At 36.3% G+C, this 21,828-nt stretch overlaps 1 protein-coding gene across 5 annotated transcripts in view; it reads right to left on the minus strand.

The window, feature by feature from the left end:
• The window catches only part of LOC108969833 (fasciclin-1), a 39,156-nt gene extending 17,710 nt beyond the window's left edge, over positions 1-21,446 (minus strand). For all 5 annotated transcript variants that reach the window (XM_018934806.1, XM_018934804.1, XM_018934803.1 and 2 more), the window contains exons 1-2: positions 21,268-21,446; positions 16,920-17,091 (exon numbers count right to left, since the gene is read on the minus strand). In XM_018934806.1, the coding sequence (XP_018790351.1) occupies positions 16,920-17,048 (129 nt within the window). In that variant the 5' untranslated portion in view covers positions 17,049-17,091; positions 21,268-21,446. The remainder of the gene's footprint in view (positions 1-16,919; positions 17,092-21,267) is intronic.
• Positions 21,447-21,828: the final 382 nt, after the last annotated feature.

Below are 21,828 nucleotides of genomic sequence, written 5' to 3' on the forward strand. Positions count from 1 at the left end.
ACATAACAAGAATTTTATGCGTTCAGCTCTACTTTTTACATAAGAGACAAATAACTCAACATATGTTAGGTTAGATGGCCGATCAAAGATCGCACGTGGACTACTATATGTAATCCTTTGTGAAGTCATAGAAAAGAAAAACTCCTGTGTTCGAACTTATAAATTAGTAAAATGCTTAGTAGACAATACAAATTTGCACAGACGTGGGTCAACGCTGGCCAAGCTTCCACGAATTCCAACTATCTAGTAGTAGAACATAAGAGGATACAGGAATACCGACCCGCTCCCATCTTACCGATAGCGGTGCTACTGTACCTTAGCTTGACAGTTCATCACCTTTGCAATTTCCTGCGATTCCGCTATGGCCTGGCACCCATATAGTCTTATCACAAAGACACTCGATGCTATTGATAGCGAGGTTAGGCACTCCTCGACGTACTGTTAATAAGCTCAAGGCTCGTGTCGCCGCCCTGCTATCTGAATAATCTCGGATAACTAAGCCGATGAAAATTAAATAATATCTTGACAAGTAGGTATTTTCTAACGGTATGTTTTCAACACTAGTAAGTTTTAAGGAGTCCATTGATGTAGATGTATCAGGCAGAGTCACACCCTTTACTTTCAAAACTCTAGATTTAAAAATACATAAACATGACTAAACTTTATTCTGTTGAAAAGTATTAAAAACTCCATTCCCGTTATTTTCAACAAAATTTTATTTCATGTGCATATTTCCCATTTCATTTACCCACAAATACTATTAATCTCTTTTTGATATATAACGTAAGGTATAGGGAGAGGGAGAGAGTAGTAAAGTGCATTGTACAAATAAATGGTTATAAAATCACAGCTATCGTGCTATAAACTGCAGCAGATAACTCAAATTGCACTCAATCGAAGCTTTCACATAAAAAAGTATTTGATGGCCTAATTTTATTACAACAACTCGTAAATACAGTGTTACTGGCTGAATGGAGCTCTCAAAGTAGTTCAGCAGAATGTGTTTCATTGCTTACCATTTCTATGCCTTCGTATATATGCATGTGTGTGCATTAGGGTAGCGCATCGTTGTGTATGAATCTTTAATGGATTGAGTGCTCATTTTTGCAATAGAATGCTGGCACTAAGAATAGTGTTATGGCTTAATTCAAACTTTTCTGCTCCAGTTGATGAATTTATGCTAAGTAAAATCTAAATTATTGGTGTATTTAAATATATGTAATTATGTATGTATATATATGTATATGTAAATGATCAGCGTGCCGAGCCAAGTCCATTTGGCCGTTTGAATATGTGCGCACTAGACACACAGTTTTTGAGCTGTCGATCTGAATTGAATTTGCACACGCCCTCTTCTCTCATATAATATATAGCTGTCATACAAATTACATGATCAAACTCAAATCCTTGTACGGAAAACTCTTTTATTTCAACCAAATTTCGCATAGACTATTATCGAAGCCAGTGCTGTAATCTTCGAATTACTGTGAAGGGTACCATAGCTTCGATGCAGCCTATTTTTTCGTTACATAAAATCACAATATACAAGTTATAGGACATTATGATAGCAATAAAGCCATTGGATGTGTTCAGTCTGGCTTTAGTTGGCGTGCAATGGTTATGTAAAAATGTATATATGTATGTATATATATAAAATATTTATATACCAGCTAGTTGTATATATTTCTGCTTTTATTCTAACTGATATCGAAAAAACAGAAAAGCGCCGCAACCCTTATATCCTGTGTGTGTGCCCCACTCCGCTACTTCGCTTGTACGGTCGCTATGGCTACAAAGTGCAAAAAACCAAAAGCGCAAAACAGACATGTAACAATGCATACATATGTATGTAGATACATTTGCTTTCATAAACCAAAAAGGCGCCCCGTTGTTGCCAAAGTTTATTGAACCAGCTATTACATCACACTTGCAACAACAACAAATGCAAAAGCAAAAACAAAATAACACCAAACACAAGCTGCAAGCTAAAAGCTTTTGCAGAGTTTTCAGTTATAACAAAAACTAGATATATGAATTTTGTATGCATGTAACAGATGCAATTAGATAGGTGTACATATATAGTATTTATGTATGAATGTACAATCGTGGCTTCAGCTTATGTAACCACCTACATAGCTTTATATATATGTATATATGTATACGCCTGATTGCATTTCGCATGGAGATGTTCAGAATCCGACTTTCTGTTGTAGCTTCCTAAAATGCATTCACATTAAATTTAATATTGTTTGCAAAATGATATTAGCCAAACAGCATATTTCATCTGTGTCATTTTACTCATTCAATTACAAATTGTTTGCTTGGAGCTCATTGTCTGGCGGCCAACGCTGCAGATGAACCAGCATTTCGTGCAACGTGCGGCAATAAAAAACGGCGAACGCCTGGCCTCAGCTGTGCGAGTAGCTGCGTCCAGTTGGCTGTACCATCGGTCGGGCCATCGACCACCGTGACTAATCATTTGCAAACTCGCTGCCACCAGTGGCTTTGTGTTGTTACCATTTCTGTTAGGCAACTGTCAGCTGCACTCACAGCACATATGCATACATATAGTTGGTAGTTGGGCGTTGCACGATTGGCGGCGTTACACTAACTATTTGCGGCCAACACACCTTCGCGCAACCCTCAATACACCAAATACCCGAGACATCCCCTGGCCACGAAGTGTCGTGTCCTTCCGTTTGTCGTGCACTGCATATCCGCTTTCTGTTTTTGTTGTTGTTATTGCTTTTAGTGTACTGCCTCCCTTACCCGCTGCTGCACTTTGCATATGAACTTGAAGGCGTGCGTATGTGTGCGACGACAACACGCACATGGCAACTGTTATTTGCTTAGTTGTTTTTGTTGTCTGTTTTTATTGACATTACAGTTGGGTAGTAGTGCTGCCAATTGGCGCAGAACAGTTGAGCATAAAGTTTGGGTAAGAGAAAACTCAAACAAAATCAACAGCAACACCAACAACAACACGAAAAGTTCGAAGCCAGGAGCTGCTAAATGAATGAATTGAATTTGGTGTCATGGTCCTTGGTTGTTCTTCGGCGTCCAACGCTCGTCATTCGCTGTTCAGTGCCTCGCTTAATATTGTTGATGTTGTTGTTTTATAATTTGTAGTTGGTGTTATTACTACTTTTGGTAGACTTCGTGTTGTATAAGGGCACCACCTTTGCAGTTGAGTGCTCTAATTTTTGTGAGGGTAGGTTGAAACTCAACTTTATGAAAGTTTTATTTGTTTTTATACACGAGTTTGTGAACTCGTTTCCGTCTGATTGTGCGATCGCTTCTTCTTTATTATTATGAGTCACTGCTATTTTATACATTTCTTATATTAAGATTATTGCATAGCTTTCTACATCAGCAGGACAATCTTGCAATTTGCATAAAATTTTAAAAGAACTTTACCTCAAAAATTTAGTAATATTTATAATAAGGTTACCACGAAGGTTATTGCAAACAGTGGTAAATGTTGGAGACCCCATAGAGTATATATGTTCGGCGTGATGTGCTATGTTGATTTAGTTTTGTCCATCTGTCTATACATATATTATATACTGGGCCCTCAGCTTCTTACCGACTACTCAACAAATCTGAATGAAGAATTTACACCTGATGTGCTGACAGTACTATAGGGTATTTAAGGTGTCTTGATTACGAATTTCACCGTTCTTCCCTCCCAAAAAGTTATTAATTTGTCGTAACTGACGATATATAATCGCTATTGGATATAACTGCTATACAAATTGATAAATCAAAAGTAAGTTCCTGTATGGAAAACTCTTTTATTCGTCAAAGGATCTTCACAAACACTATTTTTCACTGTCATTTATTTTGCTTTTAACCTAGTTGAATTTGTTCGAGCTCCTTTCAATAGCCTATTGAAAATCAATTTACAAACGCCACAGAAAACTTCTGATAATATTTTTTTGGCTGATAAATAGTATTTTTATTCAAAAATCAAACACCTTGGTGTATATAGTGTTCCCGATTACCTCTTGTCAAAAGTTCCTTTGTGCCTGTTCTAACATAGAAGAAAGCATGTTGTATGAATATTAGAAGAGCATGACACTTTAACAACATTAATATTTCGATGAACTAAACAATGGCAAGAGAACTGTTCAATTTCTTTGGAAGTCAGTAAACCGTTTGGTAAACAATGCCTTCATTACATTTTGACATACATAGAGAACTGAAGAACTTAAAAGTATATTATTCAAATTAGATGAAGTTATTAAATTTATCACAAAGTGTCTTGGAAAAGGAAACCGGAAGATTTCTTCACCTCAACACCATATACCAAATATTTTATATATTCCCTTAACATATCAAGCTGTTTCTACTGTTTCTATAAGAAAGTGTCACTGGAATTGAATCCACATGATTTGCAGTTGGAGAAAACCTTCAAAAAATACGTCACGGTGGTATGTCGCTTGTGAGATAAAACGGTTGGGTGATTCAAGTAAAGGTACTTTTTCAAAAGCCTTTTTCTGACAGATCACGCATGAGTGGTGTCAAGCTGTCATATTATATTTATTCAGTATTGTGTGGCATTTAATCATTGTAAGACTTACGCCTGAAGAGCGTTTAGCATAACAAGTCTACTGAGAGTCCTATTCGCAACTCCATCATAAATCTTAAAACCCAATATTCGATCGAATTAGTCAGCTGACAATGCCTTATAATTTAATATAAAAACTTTTCATCGACTACCTTCAAAAGGAAAAACCCATAACGAGCAACTCTTATAGAGATATACTCCTATTATATATAGATTAGTGGAAGTTGAAGAGATTTGTAAGAGAAATCCGACGAAAGCTGCCGAAGTTGAAGAGAGTTTCAAAAAAGCAATGAAAATAAATTTCCCACAATTTTCAAGCAAAAACGTGTCAAAATCGAAAAGTTAGACGATCCCTATATTCGGGAAATTGCCATCGATTTCAACTGGAATAATAAAAAAATAAGATATTAAGGAAATGCTCTGGGAAATTCTAATCAAATTATATGTATGCTTAAGTTAAAACTTTATAGAACAACGTTGAATGGTATATTTTGAAAACAAAAATTTAAAGGGTAATGACAGACGTTCAATCAACATGGAGAAGTTTTACTAATTCTTATTAGCTGGCGTAGAAATAATAATTATTTCTTAACAAAAAGATATATATATATGTAAATAAAACTGAAAATAACTTGGCTCAGTGCAAAAGCATGCATTTTTGCATAACAGAATGCGTTCATGAACGAAATATATAAAACATGCATATTTCGAAAATGCATTTCATGTGGGTTCATGTATACACATACATATGTACATATGTATATTTAGATATATTTTCAAAAGCCAATAAGCACATGAATGCATGTATCTACGGTGTGTGTGTATTTGTATGAAATGAATGAGCGCCCTCTATGCTACGTTTGAAATGTATTTAGTCACTACCCGTGGAAGCCCCGCGTAACCAGCTACATAACTGTCATTTTCTGAACGCTGAACACTAGCAATTATAAAATCAATACATCAAACAAAAGAGAGCTGGCACGTTTTCCACACACATTATGGTAATGTTCTAAATGATTACACACACGCATACCCACACACATGCACACAACCTTTTGCATATGTTTTTCGGTAGAGGAGGTAATGACAGACGTTCAATCAACATCCTGAGTTGGCGTGTTCGAATACAGTTTGAAATGAGAACGGCTAACAATGACTCGAGATAAGAGCAACCCCTGGAATAATATTGAAATGCACCCGCATACAGAAACAAATTGCAGTTGGTATGGAATGCAATAAAAAAAGAAAGGAAAAACCAATTTTCTAATCGTATCTGCAGCGGGAGTATCTCTGTTGTGCTTTAAAAAACCAATTTCCGTGCCCTCAGTAGCCACCGGTCATATAGCTCAGATGCTCATATGTGAACATTGGCGCACGGTCAACCCTCGGTCAGCACGCCGGACATAATGGGCGACTCCTAACGGCACCATAAAACCACCGGGCCAATACAAACAGTCGACCGCAAAACAAATACGAATAATTCGACCGCAACATAAGTTTACTTAACTTGTTATGCACTTATGATGGCATGTGTGTGTGTGAGTATGTCTGCATGTGTGCACAATTAAATGCAAGGAACGTACAATATGCTATGCGCTACACAACGCAACCAACCGACTAATTAAACGTAATTCAACACAACTCAACTGGAAGAACATAACTAAAGGAAAAGGAAATAAAGCGCAACTCAACGCAACGCAACGCAACGAAATGCAACTCTTCAAGGATATCTTACCCTAACAGGTATAAGGCGCCTCAGCGTTGTCGCCTGAAAGAAAAGAGGCGATAAAACAACATTTATCTCTCATACACACACACACTATACCCAGGATATATTGTATACACGTATGCGTGTGTGTGTAAGTATGTCTGTATGTATCCTATAATTGCCTAGATGGGTTTAGGATGTTTAGGTGAGTGTATGATTAGTTGGAGCTTTACTAAAGGACTAACTAATTTTATATAAAATAAATATGTGTATATATGTATATGTACATACAAAAACAGGTGTTTATGTGTAGCTGTGCATGTACCTTAAGTGAGTGAGTAATTTAAATCTTCAATTTCGCTAAGCTTTTAGATATTTTTTTGAATAACAAAAGGAACAAATATATTAATTTATACATGTGTGTTTTGTAAAACTAATGTAAATATTTTTCATCAAAAATTAAAAAATATATACATATATTTTAGTAACATTTAGAAGTTGTTTTAGAGTTAGGAATGGCCAAATTGTTACCCCAATGAAGCTTACTAAAGCTTCATTCAAAGTTTCAGATATTGGAGAGTAGCGAATCGAACAAATAATTGGTATAAATTGCATATACTGGCTTAATCAATAAGAGTTCAATAACAAGAAGTTATATAACTACAGCGAGGAATCCCTTATATTGACATGGAATTCAACAGGATACCTTTGTGCTTGCTTTTGTGAAACTATTTTTAAAAGAGCTCAAGGATGATGCCCAATTCATTAATACTTTACTTACATTAATAGTAATAAAGTGAATTATTTTATTAATTTTTAGTAATATTTTTGGCATTGCTGATGTTCATATCGTTTTATTGTGCTAATTTCTTCTATATTTTCGAAAATTATAGTAAAATAATGTTCTTATAAAATACATGAAGCTGAGCTATTGTTCCGTCGACGATATCTTTCAAACTTACACCTCGATAAACAAGCCCTGGCAGCTCTTTTTTAACTTGGAATAAAAATTACACGTGATTTGCACCAATTAAAAAGATTTCATTGGAATGAAAGATAAAAGTGCCAAATCTCTTAGCGTATTTATTATCGCTAATAGGCCGAACATCTCAAATTCTTGACTAGAGTTGTTACGACGTTTATAATTTAAAAAAGAATTGAAAGAAGCACATATTATACGCATAGTACATAGCATCTCTTACTGGTCCACTCGCGCGAACCGAAGCGATAGAACATGTTCTTTCTTAGTAAAACTTTTTCTATGTTCCTGAGAAGTTTCATCTCCATATGTCAATATATGTGTGAAAATCGTCATGTTGGCATCAGAAGGACAGCAAAGAATCTGAATATATCTTATGGATCAACATTTAGAGTACGAAGCGTGTCAATGCTCATACTCGTACCAAAATACCCAATTCTTCTGCAAACGACGTCGAGTAGAGGTCGCAAAAGAAATGCTTGACAATTGAGCTGAGGGCCTTACCTTCATCAAACGCATCATTGCTGATGACGAGATGTGGATTTATGAATATGTACTCTAAACTATTCATAAATGAGTTGAAATCGCAAAAATCACGATTCGCTAAGTTCACTAAAAGCCATCTTAGTGAAGACTTATAACAAGTGTATGGAAAATTGGATGAAAGAGTTGTTTGCTTGCATTGACTCAAAAATATACCCTTTTCAAGAAGTTAATAAAGATTTGAATTAAAATACGTGAAAATATGTGAAGTGAACACCTATGACTTTTTTTTTTAATATTTCTCTTTCGGTATCAGAAAAACCCAATACAAATATCCTTACTTGGATTTTTAATACGATTTGATAACTAATATACGTCTTTCCCCATTGACTTTAGTTTTGACTCTGAAAAGAAATTGTTCAATGTTTTTTGTAGAAAAATGTGGAAAAGATTAGGGCTTCGTTTTTGATTCGCTTCTTTTTTATAATTTCACGTAACCCAATGCTGCACTATTTTAAAAGAAGATATCTCGCAAACTTTAGGATTTCCAGCAACCTTCGTTGCATATTGCAGGACTTACTCCATAATGAGTTCGGACCCAAAATTCAAGTCGACCGCACAAAAAACGGATTATCACTTGAGTTACTTAAACCAATGGGCTATAAAAGTAATTCATTGTAATGCGCTGTCACATTTATCTGCCCGATCCATCATAGTTCACAGTGGCTTCTTGAATTAGTAGAACAACTTTCATTTATTTATTGATTGCTCTACGCAATTTTGGGGTATCACTTTCATTTACAAAAACAAAAAAACGTTGTTGTGATGGTAAAAATTCTTCACGCGTTAATTTTCGATCAATTAAAAATGCTTTCGATCCATTATGATTAGACCTAAGAAAGTTTTTTATAACAACAAATACACGTAACATGCACTTAGCAGAAATATTAGAAATGCAGAAGCTTTGCCTGTCTAATGAAAGATGAAAGTAATTCTCAATTAGCACTTCCCCAAAAGACGCAAACACACAGACTCAAATCTTTGTATGCTTGCATATGATATTCATCATAGCTGTAAAAAGTAAAACGGGAACGGACATAGTCTCACACAAAAGCGCACAATTGCTGACACGAACATACAAAGGCATATCAACATACAAGTAGCTACGAAAGTCTCGGTTGTGAACGGCGAAAAGCATTTATGAAGTTCGCTTTTCTTTGCACGTCATGCACATAGACGGTTTGACTCTTGCTTTGATACTCGCATAAATGTAATAAACACCCCCTCATAAGAGCCGACACAATCGATGTGGCTACATTAAGGTCATCGTCACGTTGTTGAGCAGTTTAAATCTTAATTAAATTTAATTGAAGTAGTCGCTGGAGCACTTTGACGCTCCCGAACCATACACACGTACTTACATATATGCATACAGTATTACATGTGCATTTAATCATAGTCATAGATCCTGTATTCATTATTCAGCACGTTCCATAAATACAGAGTTGGAGGCCAAAAGCGACTGCCCGGTAAACAAAGGCAACAAATGGGATCTAAGTGCCATTAATGTCAATCGCAGCGAAGCGTCCCACATGCGCCACCACTTGTATGCTCAAACACATCCACATGTACATATATACATATGCTTCCATTCATACATATACATATGTGTATGTAATTACCAACACAAATGCACGCCCACACAAGCGTAGTGGCGGCGTATTTATGAGCCACAAGCATACATTCTCACACTCACACAAACGCATATACACGTACACACACGTTTAAATGTTTTCCATGCATTTTTATGTAAATGCATAATTTGCTGCTTGAGGAATATATCAACAGCGGCTGAGAATGCAATATGCCAATGTTGACAAGTGGCCGCCTGGCCGCCGCAGAAAGCCGGCGCTGGCTGAGCATTTCTTTGAACACACTTTTTAAGCGACTTCGGCCGGTGGGTTGAGCTTAACTGTATGTGCAGTTACACACCCATTTGGCGTACGTAGTTATATACATACCTTACATACCCAGCTACTATATACATACATATTTGCGTCTATATTGTAAATATTTGCCGAACATATGTATAAATATGTTTACGCTAACTTGTAAGATTCTGACAGGAAGCCGGGTCAGCGCTTTAAATTCAGAGGTCAATTACTATGCACAAGTTACGACATTAAATTTAGCAATTTGTTAAAAATAAAATGAAAGTGCAGAAAGCGAGATCGCATATTCAATTAAGGAAATTGTACCGCACTCGCGAATATACATATATGTACATATAGTATGTACTAGGCTGCGTAAAAAAAATTGAAAAATTGTTTTCTAGACAGAACTATGAAAATCTCTCCAACTATATGCACTTGATTGTAACGGAAAGATTCTCAGCTATACAGTTATTTATATATTACTTAAAGTCGCGTGGTAGCGCGATATTGAAAGAATTTTTCAATACCTAATGAAACAGTATAGACTTTAATGGAGAGTATTTTGAAGAACAATAAAGCGATTTTCGATTAATAAAATGTGTTTTTGTTTGATAATTCTGTTTGGGCTACTTACCATTGACTAAGTAGCTCAACATATTTAAAGCATAAAGCTAATAATATTGTTTTATGACGAAACATATTTATATGTTATTATAATTGTATGTATAAGTAAAACAACGTAGTATAGCCCACGTTAAACCATTTGTGTTCTACAAAAGTTAAATTCTATCGGGTGATCCAAGTAGAAGTACTTTTTCAATAGCCTTTTTTTGACAAATGTGTTTCGCGCGCTTCGCTCAACTCATGGGCAATATAATCGGAAACCATCACCCATCTTGAGACCCACCATTCGTTATTGGATAATATGCGACCGAATATATCACGTCCAGCAGGATGTGAAGAAAATATAGCAACTGTCGCTCAAAATGTACATGAAGACCGTCGAGAGTCGATTTGGCGCCGTACGCAGAAACTTGGACAGATGTATGGATCGACTTAGCGCATTTTCGTCGTGATCTTAAATTAAAAGCGTAGAAAATACAGCTTGTGTAAGAGCTGAAGCTGCCCCACCTACCCTTCTAACCTACTTCGTTCTATGGGCTTTTGAAAAGTTCAAGCCAGTTTTGTTTAGCGTTAAAGCTCTTTTCTGGCTCAATAAGTATGTAAACAAGCAAACTATTCGCATTTGAAAGAAGAAAAACCAGCTGAAATTCAGAGCTGTCATTTCTTCCAGAAAAAAAGAGCAGTTTGGTGTGGTTAATGAGGTGGTGGAATCAATGGATTTACTTCGGGGATCAGATAATTTCACATTTTGGACCGATCGACCGGTCCACTGGCCACCACAATCGTGTGATATCATACCGTTAGACTTCTTTCTGTGGGGATATGTAAAGTCTAAAGTCTATGCGAATAATCCCGCTTCGATATAGGCCTTGGAGCAAAACTTCACCCATGTAATTCGACATTATCAGTCGATATGCTCGAAGAAGTCATCGAAATTGGACTCAACGGAGCTGTAGATACGACTAACTTTTGAAGGAGACAATCTTCAGAAAATTAATGCCAAATAATATTCTTTCGATTGATAATAAACATTCCAAATTAAATGCGAACTTTCTGTGTTTTTCTTTAAAGAATTAGGTAACCTCGAAATGGATCACTCTTTAGTTGTTTTACGTCATCCTAACCTTTACTTTGGAAAAATGTCCTTTACCAGGAGCAATTTGTACAATTAAAAATGAAATCAAATTTATTCTTCGCTATTTTGCTCCTCACTATTATTGCGTTATGCTCTCTTGTCAAAAAACTTATATTAAACGAGTAGAACGCAAAGAGCTGTATTGAGCATGTTAGTGCAGGGTTGCAACGATGGTGTGCGGGTTTGTTTGAAGTACCGGCATAATTTGTTCGATACACAACGCTCCAGCGCTCGGCGTATCGAGGCTTTTACTTATGATCAGTTGTTTTTATTATTATTAAAGCGGCTTAAATCATAGCAGAAATATACTGGAGAATTTTACTCAGGTGAAAGTACTTTACCTGATGTACATACAATAAATCCGGGCGTGTGATCACATATTTATTAGAAACAAGTTTTCATAAGAAAGCTTGTTAGAGGTGCGATTACAATTTAGAGTAGCCACTTAAAGCAATTTTAATATATTTATACTGAGCTTAATGCTTGAACCGTGCGGAAAATTATAAAAAAAACGACAATTACTGAGTACCAACAAAAGAAATATTTTCTCAAAAAAACACGAATTACGGTAATTATTAAGCCTTCTGAACTTAGCTGTCAACATACTTTCTACATATGCACATACACACATACTATACATATGTACATACATATGTATGTTGTTATGTTGTCTGTTGTTAACAAACTGCATATTTTGGTTTCATGCATGTACGTACATATGTATGTACGTCTGTAAGTGTGTCGATGCGCGCATAAGCATTTAAATGTTCGAGCGCATTGCAAACATTAACGATGACTTTCAACTACAAAATTTCTTTTATTTCACGCTGTTTATTTACCTTGTGTGCCCATTTTCCAGTTAGGCTTTTTTCACTTAGCACACACATGCACAGACATGCGCATATGTGTGAATAGTTTGCGTAAGTTTTGTTGTTTTTTCGCAAGCTGATTTATACATGTACATATACAGATAGCTGCATTTAAATCAACATATATACATACGTATGTATGTACTCGAGTCGACTTGCAGTTTTCTTTTGTTTCGGTGTAACCTAAAATAACAAAAACAAAAACAACACGAAGAACACGTTTACAATTGGAAGAGTCTGCTGTTAGCCACCTGGTTACCCTTTGTCACTTATTTTAATGAATACTAAAAAGCAGAGTCGAGTCGAGTCGCATTGTACGCGTTGTTGTTGGCTGTTGTTTTACGTGGAGCAGCGAGTTTTGGTTGCTGGAAATTTTGGCATTACTTGCCTAACAGAGCGCGACGCTTTTCGGCGCGTTACAATGACTGAAGTGCAAAGCAAGCCTGAGGTAATACTAATCATACCAAATACAATAAGTATGTAAATGAGTTGAACTATTGTTTATATGAGTGTGCATGGAGAACTTGTTTGTGTATGTGTGTGGCGGTGGGTATTAATATGTGAAATTTTATGGTAGCATGAACAGTTGGTGTGCAGCGCACGGAGGTCTGCTAGAGGGCGCTAACACTATGACCAACAACAACAACTCATGTACCCAAGCTGGCCAAGAGAATGCCAAGTATTCCATAGACATACACACACACCAACATAGATACATGTGTATTAGATATCTGCCAAACCGTACAATGTGGAACTATGGCTGAAATGAGTTCATTGTGCCTACTCTACCGGGCTTGTAAAGTAGTGTTATTTTCACAGCTCTTGGCCAAAAGAAAGTGTGATATGTGAGCAACTCTAATCACATACACACATATACATATATTTATACAAGCGTGCTAAAAAGCGACATTCAAAATCGCTGTACGGTGCCATCGTTGCTGCAGAATAATGTCTTCTTACACTCCAGTTGGCTAAACGCATTTGCCTAGGCGCACAGCGTTTTCATGCATAATTGTGCATGTGTGTTAATGCGTCTTGTCGCGTCCCAGCCTACGACGTAATCTTTAGTGCGTAAGTACCCACACACCGAAATGAATAATTAGTTGATTATACGAGTACACGCTCCGTCGTGCATGCGTAGAAACGTATGTAGAATAATGATCGCTGGATCATTGGGGAAGCCGAAAGCTCTTGACTGTTTCTTTCGCTGAATATTTAAATGAAGAAGGTGTGGACGTCTAAATTTACTTTTTTCGAGTTTTCATTTATAATAAATGAATAAGACGCTAGCTTTGTGACCCACAATATGTGTGGAAGAATCAATTGGTGTCGATTTTAAAAGTTTGAAAAATTTATTTCAACGGATATTCCGTTCATAATAATAATTTTCAAATATATGAATATATGGAGGTTTCTTATATTTATACTAAGGTACGATAGATAGGTTTTATAAAGTTATTAGTTGTAGTTTTTTTTTTTTTTTTTTTTTTTTTTTTTTTTTTTTTTTTTTTTTTTTTTTTTTTTTTTTTTTTTTTTTTTTTTTTTTTTTTTTTTTAGCAAGCAAGGGATTTAAAGAATCTTCCACGCAAATAAAATTTCTATAAAAGCATTTAACAAGAATGAAAATATTCAAAAAATAGAAATTGTATATGTTGCAAGGCTATATCTGAATTTCAGATGAATACTTGAAAAGAAGAACACTTGGAAAATGGAAATACTGTATTGAAAACTTCTTTAAAGGTATAATTGGATCGAACAACTATAGCCATTCGAACTGACTGAACAAAATTAATATAAATAATGTTTTTGCTCTTTATGCTATGAGAAATTCAGGTGTTACCAAGAACCGGACCGAATATGGTGCAGCCAAATTAACCTTTTTTCAAGTTATTCAATCATTGTGTGTTTTGAAAATACAGAATTCTAGAATTTATTTTTGTACAATTAAGAAATAATCATTATTAATAATTTAAAAACAAAATTTCCAAATATTTCAAAACTACTACTTTTATTACAGGGGCTATCCGGTGTGACTATTTTCTTTTTTCTTTCATAAATCCAATGTAGAGCATTCATAGAATGTGTTGATAAATGAATGTAGTTAGAAAGGTGCAGTAGTGAAAAGTAAGGTCTTCAGAGGCGTGGCCTACACATTTGTATTTTCAAACGTGTTTTTCTCGAAGCTACATTTTATGTCGTCCACGATTCCTCAAAAACGGTCACATCCACTGCTTTAAAATATGAATGGCAGATTCTTCACACAGATGAGTATCGTCTGAACTAAGATTTTTGAAAATTATTGAGCGGTCTTTTCACTTGTTTCATAAAAAAAGCGAAAATTTGGATTTTAATGTGTAAAAAGATACAAAACAAGTAAGGGCTGAGTTCGGGTGCGAACGAAAAACAAAAATCATGTAGTATATGGCAGTTGGGGTAGTATGAACTACCGAATAAACTATTAACAATAATTATGACACATTCTAATGAAATGTTCCCTGAGTTTCATTAAGATACCTCACATACGTTCGCCAACCACATGATGTAAAGTTAGCCGTATATTCGAATATCCTGATATCAATTATATGGAGATACAAAGATATACCTTTATTATAAAAACACGTTTGCTCAATTTCAATAAGATAACTCCTAAATTGGCCGATATATGCGGTTTTAAGTCGACCATAGGTACAGTTTTCGTTGCACTTGAACAATTTTGGTCACAAGGTGGAATTCAATACTGGAAAGTGAAAGAATCAAATGGGATTTAAAATTATGCTATATAGAAATTAGGCAATTTCACCCATTTTCGGACTGTAACAGCAATATGAAGAAAATGCCATGCACTGAATTTAGTAGAAATCGATTGATCGAGTCCCGAGATATGTGATTTCACCAAAAAGTGAACAGAGCCACTTCCAGACCATTGCCAACAATTTATTATTATAACTCATTATTCGGAATCTAGTTTTGCTACTTATGGTGTCAAAATACAACTATTTATATTTAAAGGGCGATGCTTGAGGAGTAACAGGTTTACAGCATCCAAATCGTTTTTCCGCCAACTGCCTCTAGAATTCGTGATTTTCCTAACAGTAAGTTCTTTGGGTAAMACTGTTTAGCAAAAATAGGTGATATGTAGGTATAAAACATATATGGATATGTGTATGAAGCACACATACACACATGCAAAATCAAACCGCTTATACAATATCCCAAAGCACGCACAGGTGACGTAAACTTTAATCTGCACCACATGTCGCACGGATATCGCCAAATGTCAAAACGGCCAGAATAAAGGCAAAAAAATTCACACGACCAAAGGGTGAAGCGAAAAGCGAGAGAAAGTGAAATAGTAATAAAAAAAATATCGATTACTCACACAGGATGCAAATACATACACACATACATCACATAGCATACATGTATATTTGTGTAAATTCACATATTTTCCACTTAGTTAAGGTGAGTTGAGGGGAGCCAGCTGTGCTTGCGCTAAAACGGAAGCATTGGGACACAAGCACAACAACCAAACAAGGCCAAGCGACAGCAGCGCAATAAATTAAGGCGACCGCTTTGTGTAACTATTGATTTTTTATGCATGTAAAGCTGAAAATAAACAAACACATGCACACAAGTACATATGTATATGCTAAATTTGTACCTCTAGCGATGTAAAGTAAAACCACTTTGAAGCAAGCCGCGCTTTTTACGTTTCTAGCGTTTTTTTCGCGCCGTAAAACCTTTCTCCACGCAACACAAAACGGGAGAGGTCAAGGACGCTCTGCTCGCAATTGCACAATTCGTCAACGAACAAAAAACTCAACACGATGTGTTCATCTACTCGCGTCGTATGCTGCAGCGACTTGTGAATGAGCAGCTGTTGCCACATTTTTCCGAATTCCAACAACGGCTCGCACACACACATACACATGCATACAGCTTCCCGAACAGGTAGGCGGCAATTCAAGGGCAACAACAAAGACATTACAGCGCTGTGACGCGATGCCAACGGGGTGGAACTTCATACATATATATATATATATGTGTGTGTGTGTCTGCACACGAAAATTATATAGGAATTAGGTCAGAGAATTGTCGCCAATTGCTTCAAAACGGCTGAAGGACACTTTTCTTAATATGTGTGTAGGTATGTATCCTCATCTTTGTGTAGCACCAGCAACTAACAACAACAACATTTGTTTAAGGTCTAATAGTTGTTAAGCAAATTAAAGTATGATTGAAGCAGCAGATCTACGAGGTCTAAGCCGCAAATAAAAGTTTCTAAGTAAATATACCTGTATCTGACTATACTAAGAGATTAGGATGTATGTACATATGTATGAATCTTGGTGGATGTATTGGGGTAGTGTTGCAGTCGAAAAGTCAAAGGTGGAGGACAATGACAACAAGGTAATGGAAAACAAAACAACAAGGACGACCTAAGAGGGTTAAAACACAAGTTCTCTGTAACAACAACACAATAGTATTAACGCTAACACTAACAACAATAAAACCGTGGAAATCAAAGAAAAAGATAAAAGTAAATACAAAATATATAACATAAATCGTTGAAAACTGATACATTAGGAAAATATCTGTGTTGAGTTGTTGACTTACCTGCGACAGATCAGAATCATCGCGCAGTTTTTCCACGATGCTGGCGCTGGCGCGCAACGGCGACATGGCCACGCATAGGCAGGCGAGCAGCGCGGCCTGCAGCGTGCACCTGCGGAACGCTGATGGCATTTTTCACACTTGTTTTTTGTTTGGTTTGTTTGCTAGACTTGTACTACTGAACACACACACACATTTACAAAAATTAAAATGCGCGTATGTGTGCATATAGTGTGGGCAGTAATTGCAGCGGCGTTGACAGCGTTTCACGTTTTGATTGATGTTGGAGTTTGTCAGCGAGTTGGTTTGAAATACAACAAAAAAAATGCTATTTATTAGATTTATATAGGCATATTGACACGGTATATATATTTATGCACGTGAATCAGTGGCGACAAATTTGTGTTATTGAGCGTATCGGTCGATATTCACGTTTATGATTTTCACATGGTGTTTATATAACTTTTTTCGTCAAATAATCGTAGACAAAAACATACACTCAAAAGTCTAACACACACTTGTACTTATGCAGGCAGCGCGAAATTATCGCAATCATTGAAACATGTTTACTGCAAATGCAGTCACGGTAAAATTCGACAATTGGCAATAAAGATGCTGGAATCGTCTCCCAGTTTGTGCAATCAGTTTACCAATCACTTACATAAGCATCTGAGGGTGCATGAAACGTTGCATACAGTGTAGCAAGTAGAGTGAAAAGTAGTTCAAAATATGTTTAAGGGTTTTGCTATTTTGGTGTTCAATAGAGCTTTTTATTACTGTGTTATATTTAAGGTTTCGGAAAAAGAACAAAGTTGAAAATGTGTTTTGAAATATTTACAATTTTGCAGTTCTTCGCAGTTTAAATTCTCAAATTTCTAGTGTCGGGTTATACTTCATTTGGTTCGATTAGTGCATAATCATTTCCGACCATAAAAAACATGCAACAAGATTTTTCCATTCGTCTAAAGCTTTTTCTGAACTTTCATGAGCCTTAAACTATGCTATAATAGTTTGGAGAGATTGCTTTGTCAAACATTAAGCAAGGTTCGAGAACTTTTAACTTCCTGAGAAAATTATTAATTTAATTATTAAGTATTAATATTATTATTATATTGAAAATAGGCTATCAACTATTAATATTATTATTATATTGAAGATAGAAACTTCCGTTTTGCCGTTCAGTTTGAAACCTAAAGTAGAACAAACGAAATTTATTCAGAGGAATTTACATATTATTATTTATTACCTAAGTACATTTATATATGTAAAAAATGCTTGCATTAAATTTTACGTGACCCTTAATGCGATTTGAGAGTAATTAAATGTCACGTTCTGCATGTTTCTAAAAAAACAAATACCGTTAGACTTAAAAATTACAAAACGAAGCAAACTTTTGGGAAGGTATTTTAATTGATAGTACAAAAATGTTTCCATCTTTAAATAATTTCTATATTAAAATTTCGCATACTTATGAGTTTATATCTGTTATTATTCGGTTAGCTGAATAATTATAATAGCATAGATCATCCTATTATATATAAAAACGTGACTTATAGTCGACATTTTTGTGAAAGGTAGCTCAATTTATATCACATCAATGACTGAGTTCCAACTTGAAGCACTCTTAGCCCTTATTGCATTACTGCATTACGACTTAAATTTCATTAAAAATATATTTGGAGCGATTCAGCATTGACGCAAAAGTGCACGCTTGTATAACCAATTCTCGAAAATGTTAATAGAAATCATGAACGTTCTGAAAATTCCGAAATTTATTCCACAAATATGAATTCAATATGGATTCCGATAAGAATGATAGTTAAGTTATAATTGTAGCTAACTGGATCATGAATTATATACAGAAGGTCAGCTTAAAAAATCAATGAGTTATTTATTGTGAACTTCTGAAAACAGTTGTTTCTCAGACAGATGACTCATAACACTGTTTTTTAGCTTTTTTGAACGAATTTCTTTTTCTGAATCAAATTAAAAAAGTTTACTTCGGTTCTAACGCAACTATAATACCTCTCACATAAAAGTAGGAATAAAAGGGTATAAAAAGATCTTTATCATGATTTTGATCGGTCAATTTGTATGGAAGCTATACGCTATTGATTACGACAAACGAACAGCATCTTGGAAAGAAAAGAAACAAGTTCACACTGATGTCTTAGAAACTGAGGTTCTAGTCGCATTTATGCAGACGGACAGCTACTCAGTCCAGAGACTCGTGGCAACCTTAATATACACTCTTTAAAGTATAAATATGGCAATAACATTGAAATAATTTAGTAATGCTTTTATAAATCGTTATCGCTAAAACAAAATTTATAAAGACACATATTTTTTGAAAAATTTTGAAGTGTCGAAAGCGAACTTGCTGCTATTAAAAAAGTTTCATATAATTATATATTATACATACATACATATTCTACAATCATGAGATATCTCAAAAATATGATAAACATTTTCTAAGCTCATGTCGAATCCACAGCTTGTAGAGTGGCTTGCAAGCAGAAAACAAGTTTAAATTTGTTGATTCTGAAAAACGGGTGTGGTCTGTTCTTATATAGGGTGTAAGCTGTTCTTATATAATTCAAGAAAATAGTTAGTCACGGTAAGAATACCTTTTTTGCATGAAATTTATGCTGCCAACAGACACTGTGTTTATTGCAAGAGGAACACAGGCTTGACAAGTCAGTGGTCTGAAATTGCTCGCAACGGAAGCAATAAACAGCAGCGGTCGAAACCCCAAACAGTTGGATGCACAATAACAATCCTTGGGTGGCATACACTCAGCCCACAATGGGTGAGGGTACTACCAATTTGTTGTTTTTGTTTTTTTGCGACTATTGACATTTGTGCCAATCAAATAAGCAAGTGAAGCGCATGAACCCATTAAGGATAAGAAAAGCTATTGAGAATGGTGTGAGTAGAAGAAATATGCGCTTCGAGATGGAATGCTGGATAATATAATAACGCGTGGAAGGCACCCTAAGAGTTTATGGTCAACAGGCGGACAGACAACCCTGATAACCAGTAGCTGCTGTCGCTGACAGCCGTCAGCAGCAATTCTAAGCAGTGAATTTGCGCTCATTATGCAAGGGACGCGTGCAACATGGCGATAACAGCCGATAAACGGGATTGTGGCCGGGAATGCTTACCCGAACTCCTCCTCTACCTACCGCTTCTACTGCACATGCTTTGCATTGACTTTATTTTAGTGCTTAAGCGCCCTTCGCAGCACGAATGCATCCCTTAAAACTTTCATTCAAGGATTTTCTTTTTTGCACACTATAATTATACCGTTATGTCACTAACGCAATAGGCGCATATCCTTGCATGTGCAAAACAACCACACACACGCTTTCACATACTTATGTGTATATGTGTGTTTTTAAATATGAAAGGACGTTTGGTGGCTCTTTGCACTTTGCTAGGGCTTCGTTCTCCCTCTGCGTGAAGTGTTTTGCTAATTCACTCAAATTGTACAGAATTCTTTGTAATTGGTATTAAAAAAATAAGAAAAAATTGCTTAAATATTGCACCACCAAAGCGCTATAATAGCGTACAACAAAAGCGTAATTACGCAATTGTTGTTAGTGCTCCTCTTGCGGGCTTTGCACACGCTGCAGCACAAGCGCAACTTCTTTCGACTGCTGGTCGAGTCTGCACCAGACCAGTAGCTGATGTTTTCATTATTGTGATGGTGCTTTTCTCTACATTCGTGCAAACATACACACAGCTAAATATTTGTATGAACATATGTATGTGTGTGCATGCTCTTACAGTAGCAACTGCTTTTGTAAAGCGTACTTTTTGAGTAAATAAATAAAAAAAAATCGGAAAAAATAAAAAATTAAGTAGCACATTCTCCAAATGCTCACATGCGCTTGCCACACCATCATGCTTTTGCCACAACGGCTTATTCACGTTGAAGACGCATTTGGCTGCTTGTGACGCGCTCATTAAAGCTTTGTTTTCGCTGTCGTTAAATATTTATCGTAAGCTTGAAATTTGTTCGGCATACACAAGTGTTTCCCAGCGACTGTATTTAAATTTTTAAAAAATAAAAAACGTTTAAAAACTTTGCAGCACCAACACGCACACACACACAGTCATCAAATGCAAAATCAATAACTGAGTAATAATATGACAGCCGAGGCTTTGGTGTGTGGCAGCAGCACGGCGGAAGGTGTACTTGGCGCGGTCGGGATGTTGGAGGCCGAATTTTTTCGGTAATTTCCAATTAACCGTTGCACAAACAGACCAAGACCAAGTATTCAACATACATGCATACTCGCACTTACACACACACACTCAGTTATTAGCGTTAATATGTCATACGTACGTTTAATTACTAAAACACTGACACTTTGTAGCACACCCTCAAGTCGAGGCTAAGGCTAAACCTGTACTACAAATACAATAACAACAACAAGAAAAACACACACACGGAACAAGTTTTATTGGCAGTAAAGAGCGTTTAAACAACGGCAGCGACAACGACACGACCAGCACAACGGTTCACCAAGAACTGACTGAGACCGATTGCTGCGGCGAGCCAACAAGCTGAGCGGCGACGTTCTGTGCCACTGCCATGCACTCGTGGAGCAGAGCAGACTCGCTGCCATGCATGTGCATATGTATGTCATAACTGGCGAATACAATTATGGCTCTTTTCTTATTGAATTGGATAACAAACGATACGACACGGCGGCGCGCGCATACTCTCGTAGAGCAGCCGCATGTTGGCTGGGGGCTGGTGGGCTGGTGGCAAGAGCGGAATACAACAGCAACACTACTGGTCGCCGGTGGTAGCGGCAAGTGGTGTGGTTACGCGGTCGGCTAGTCACAACAAGCTCCACGAACAACGTGGGTTAGGTGTAGCGTTTGGGCTTGTCTCAGCACA

Source organism: Bactrocera latifrons, unplaced genomic scaffold (genome assembly GCF_001853355.1).
Source record: "Bactrocera latifrons isolate USDA-ARS-PBARC rearing strain unplaced genomic scaffold, ASM185335v1 scaffold_267, whole genome shotgun sequence".
Classification (NCBI taxonomy): domain Eukaryota; kingdom Metazoa; phylum Arthropoda; class Insecta; order Diptera; family Tephritidae; genus Bactrocera; species Bactrocera latifrons.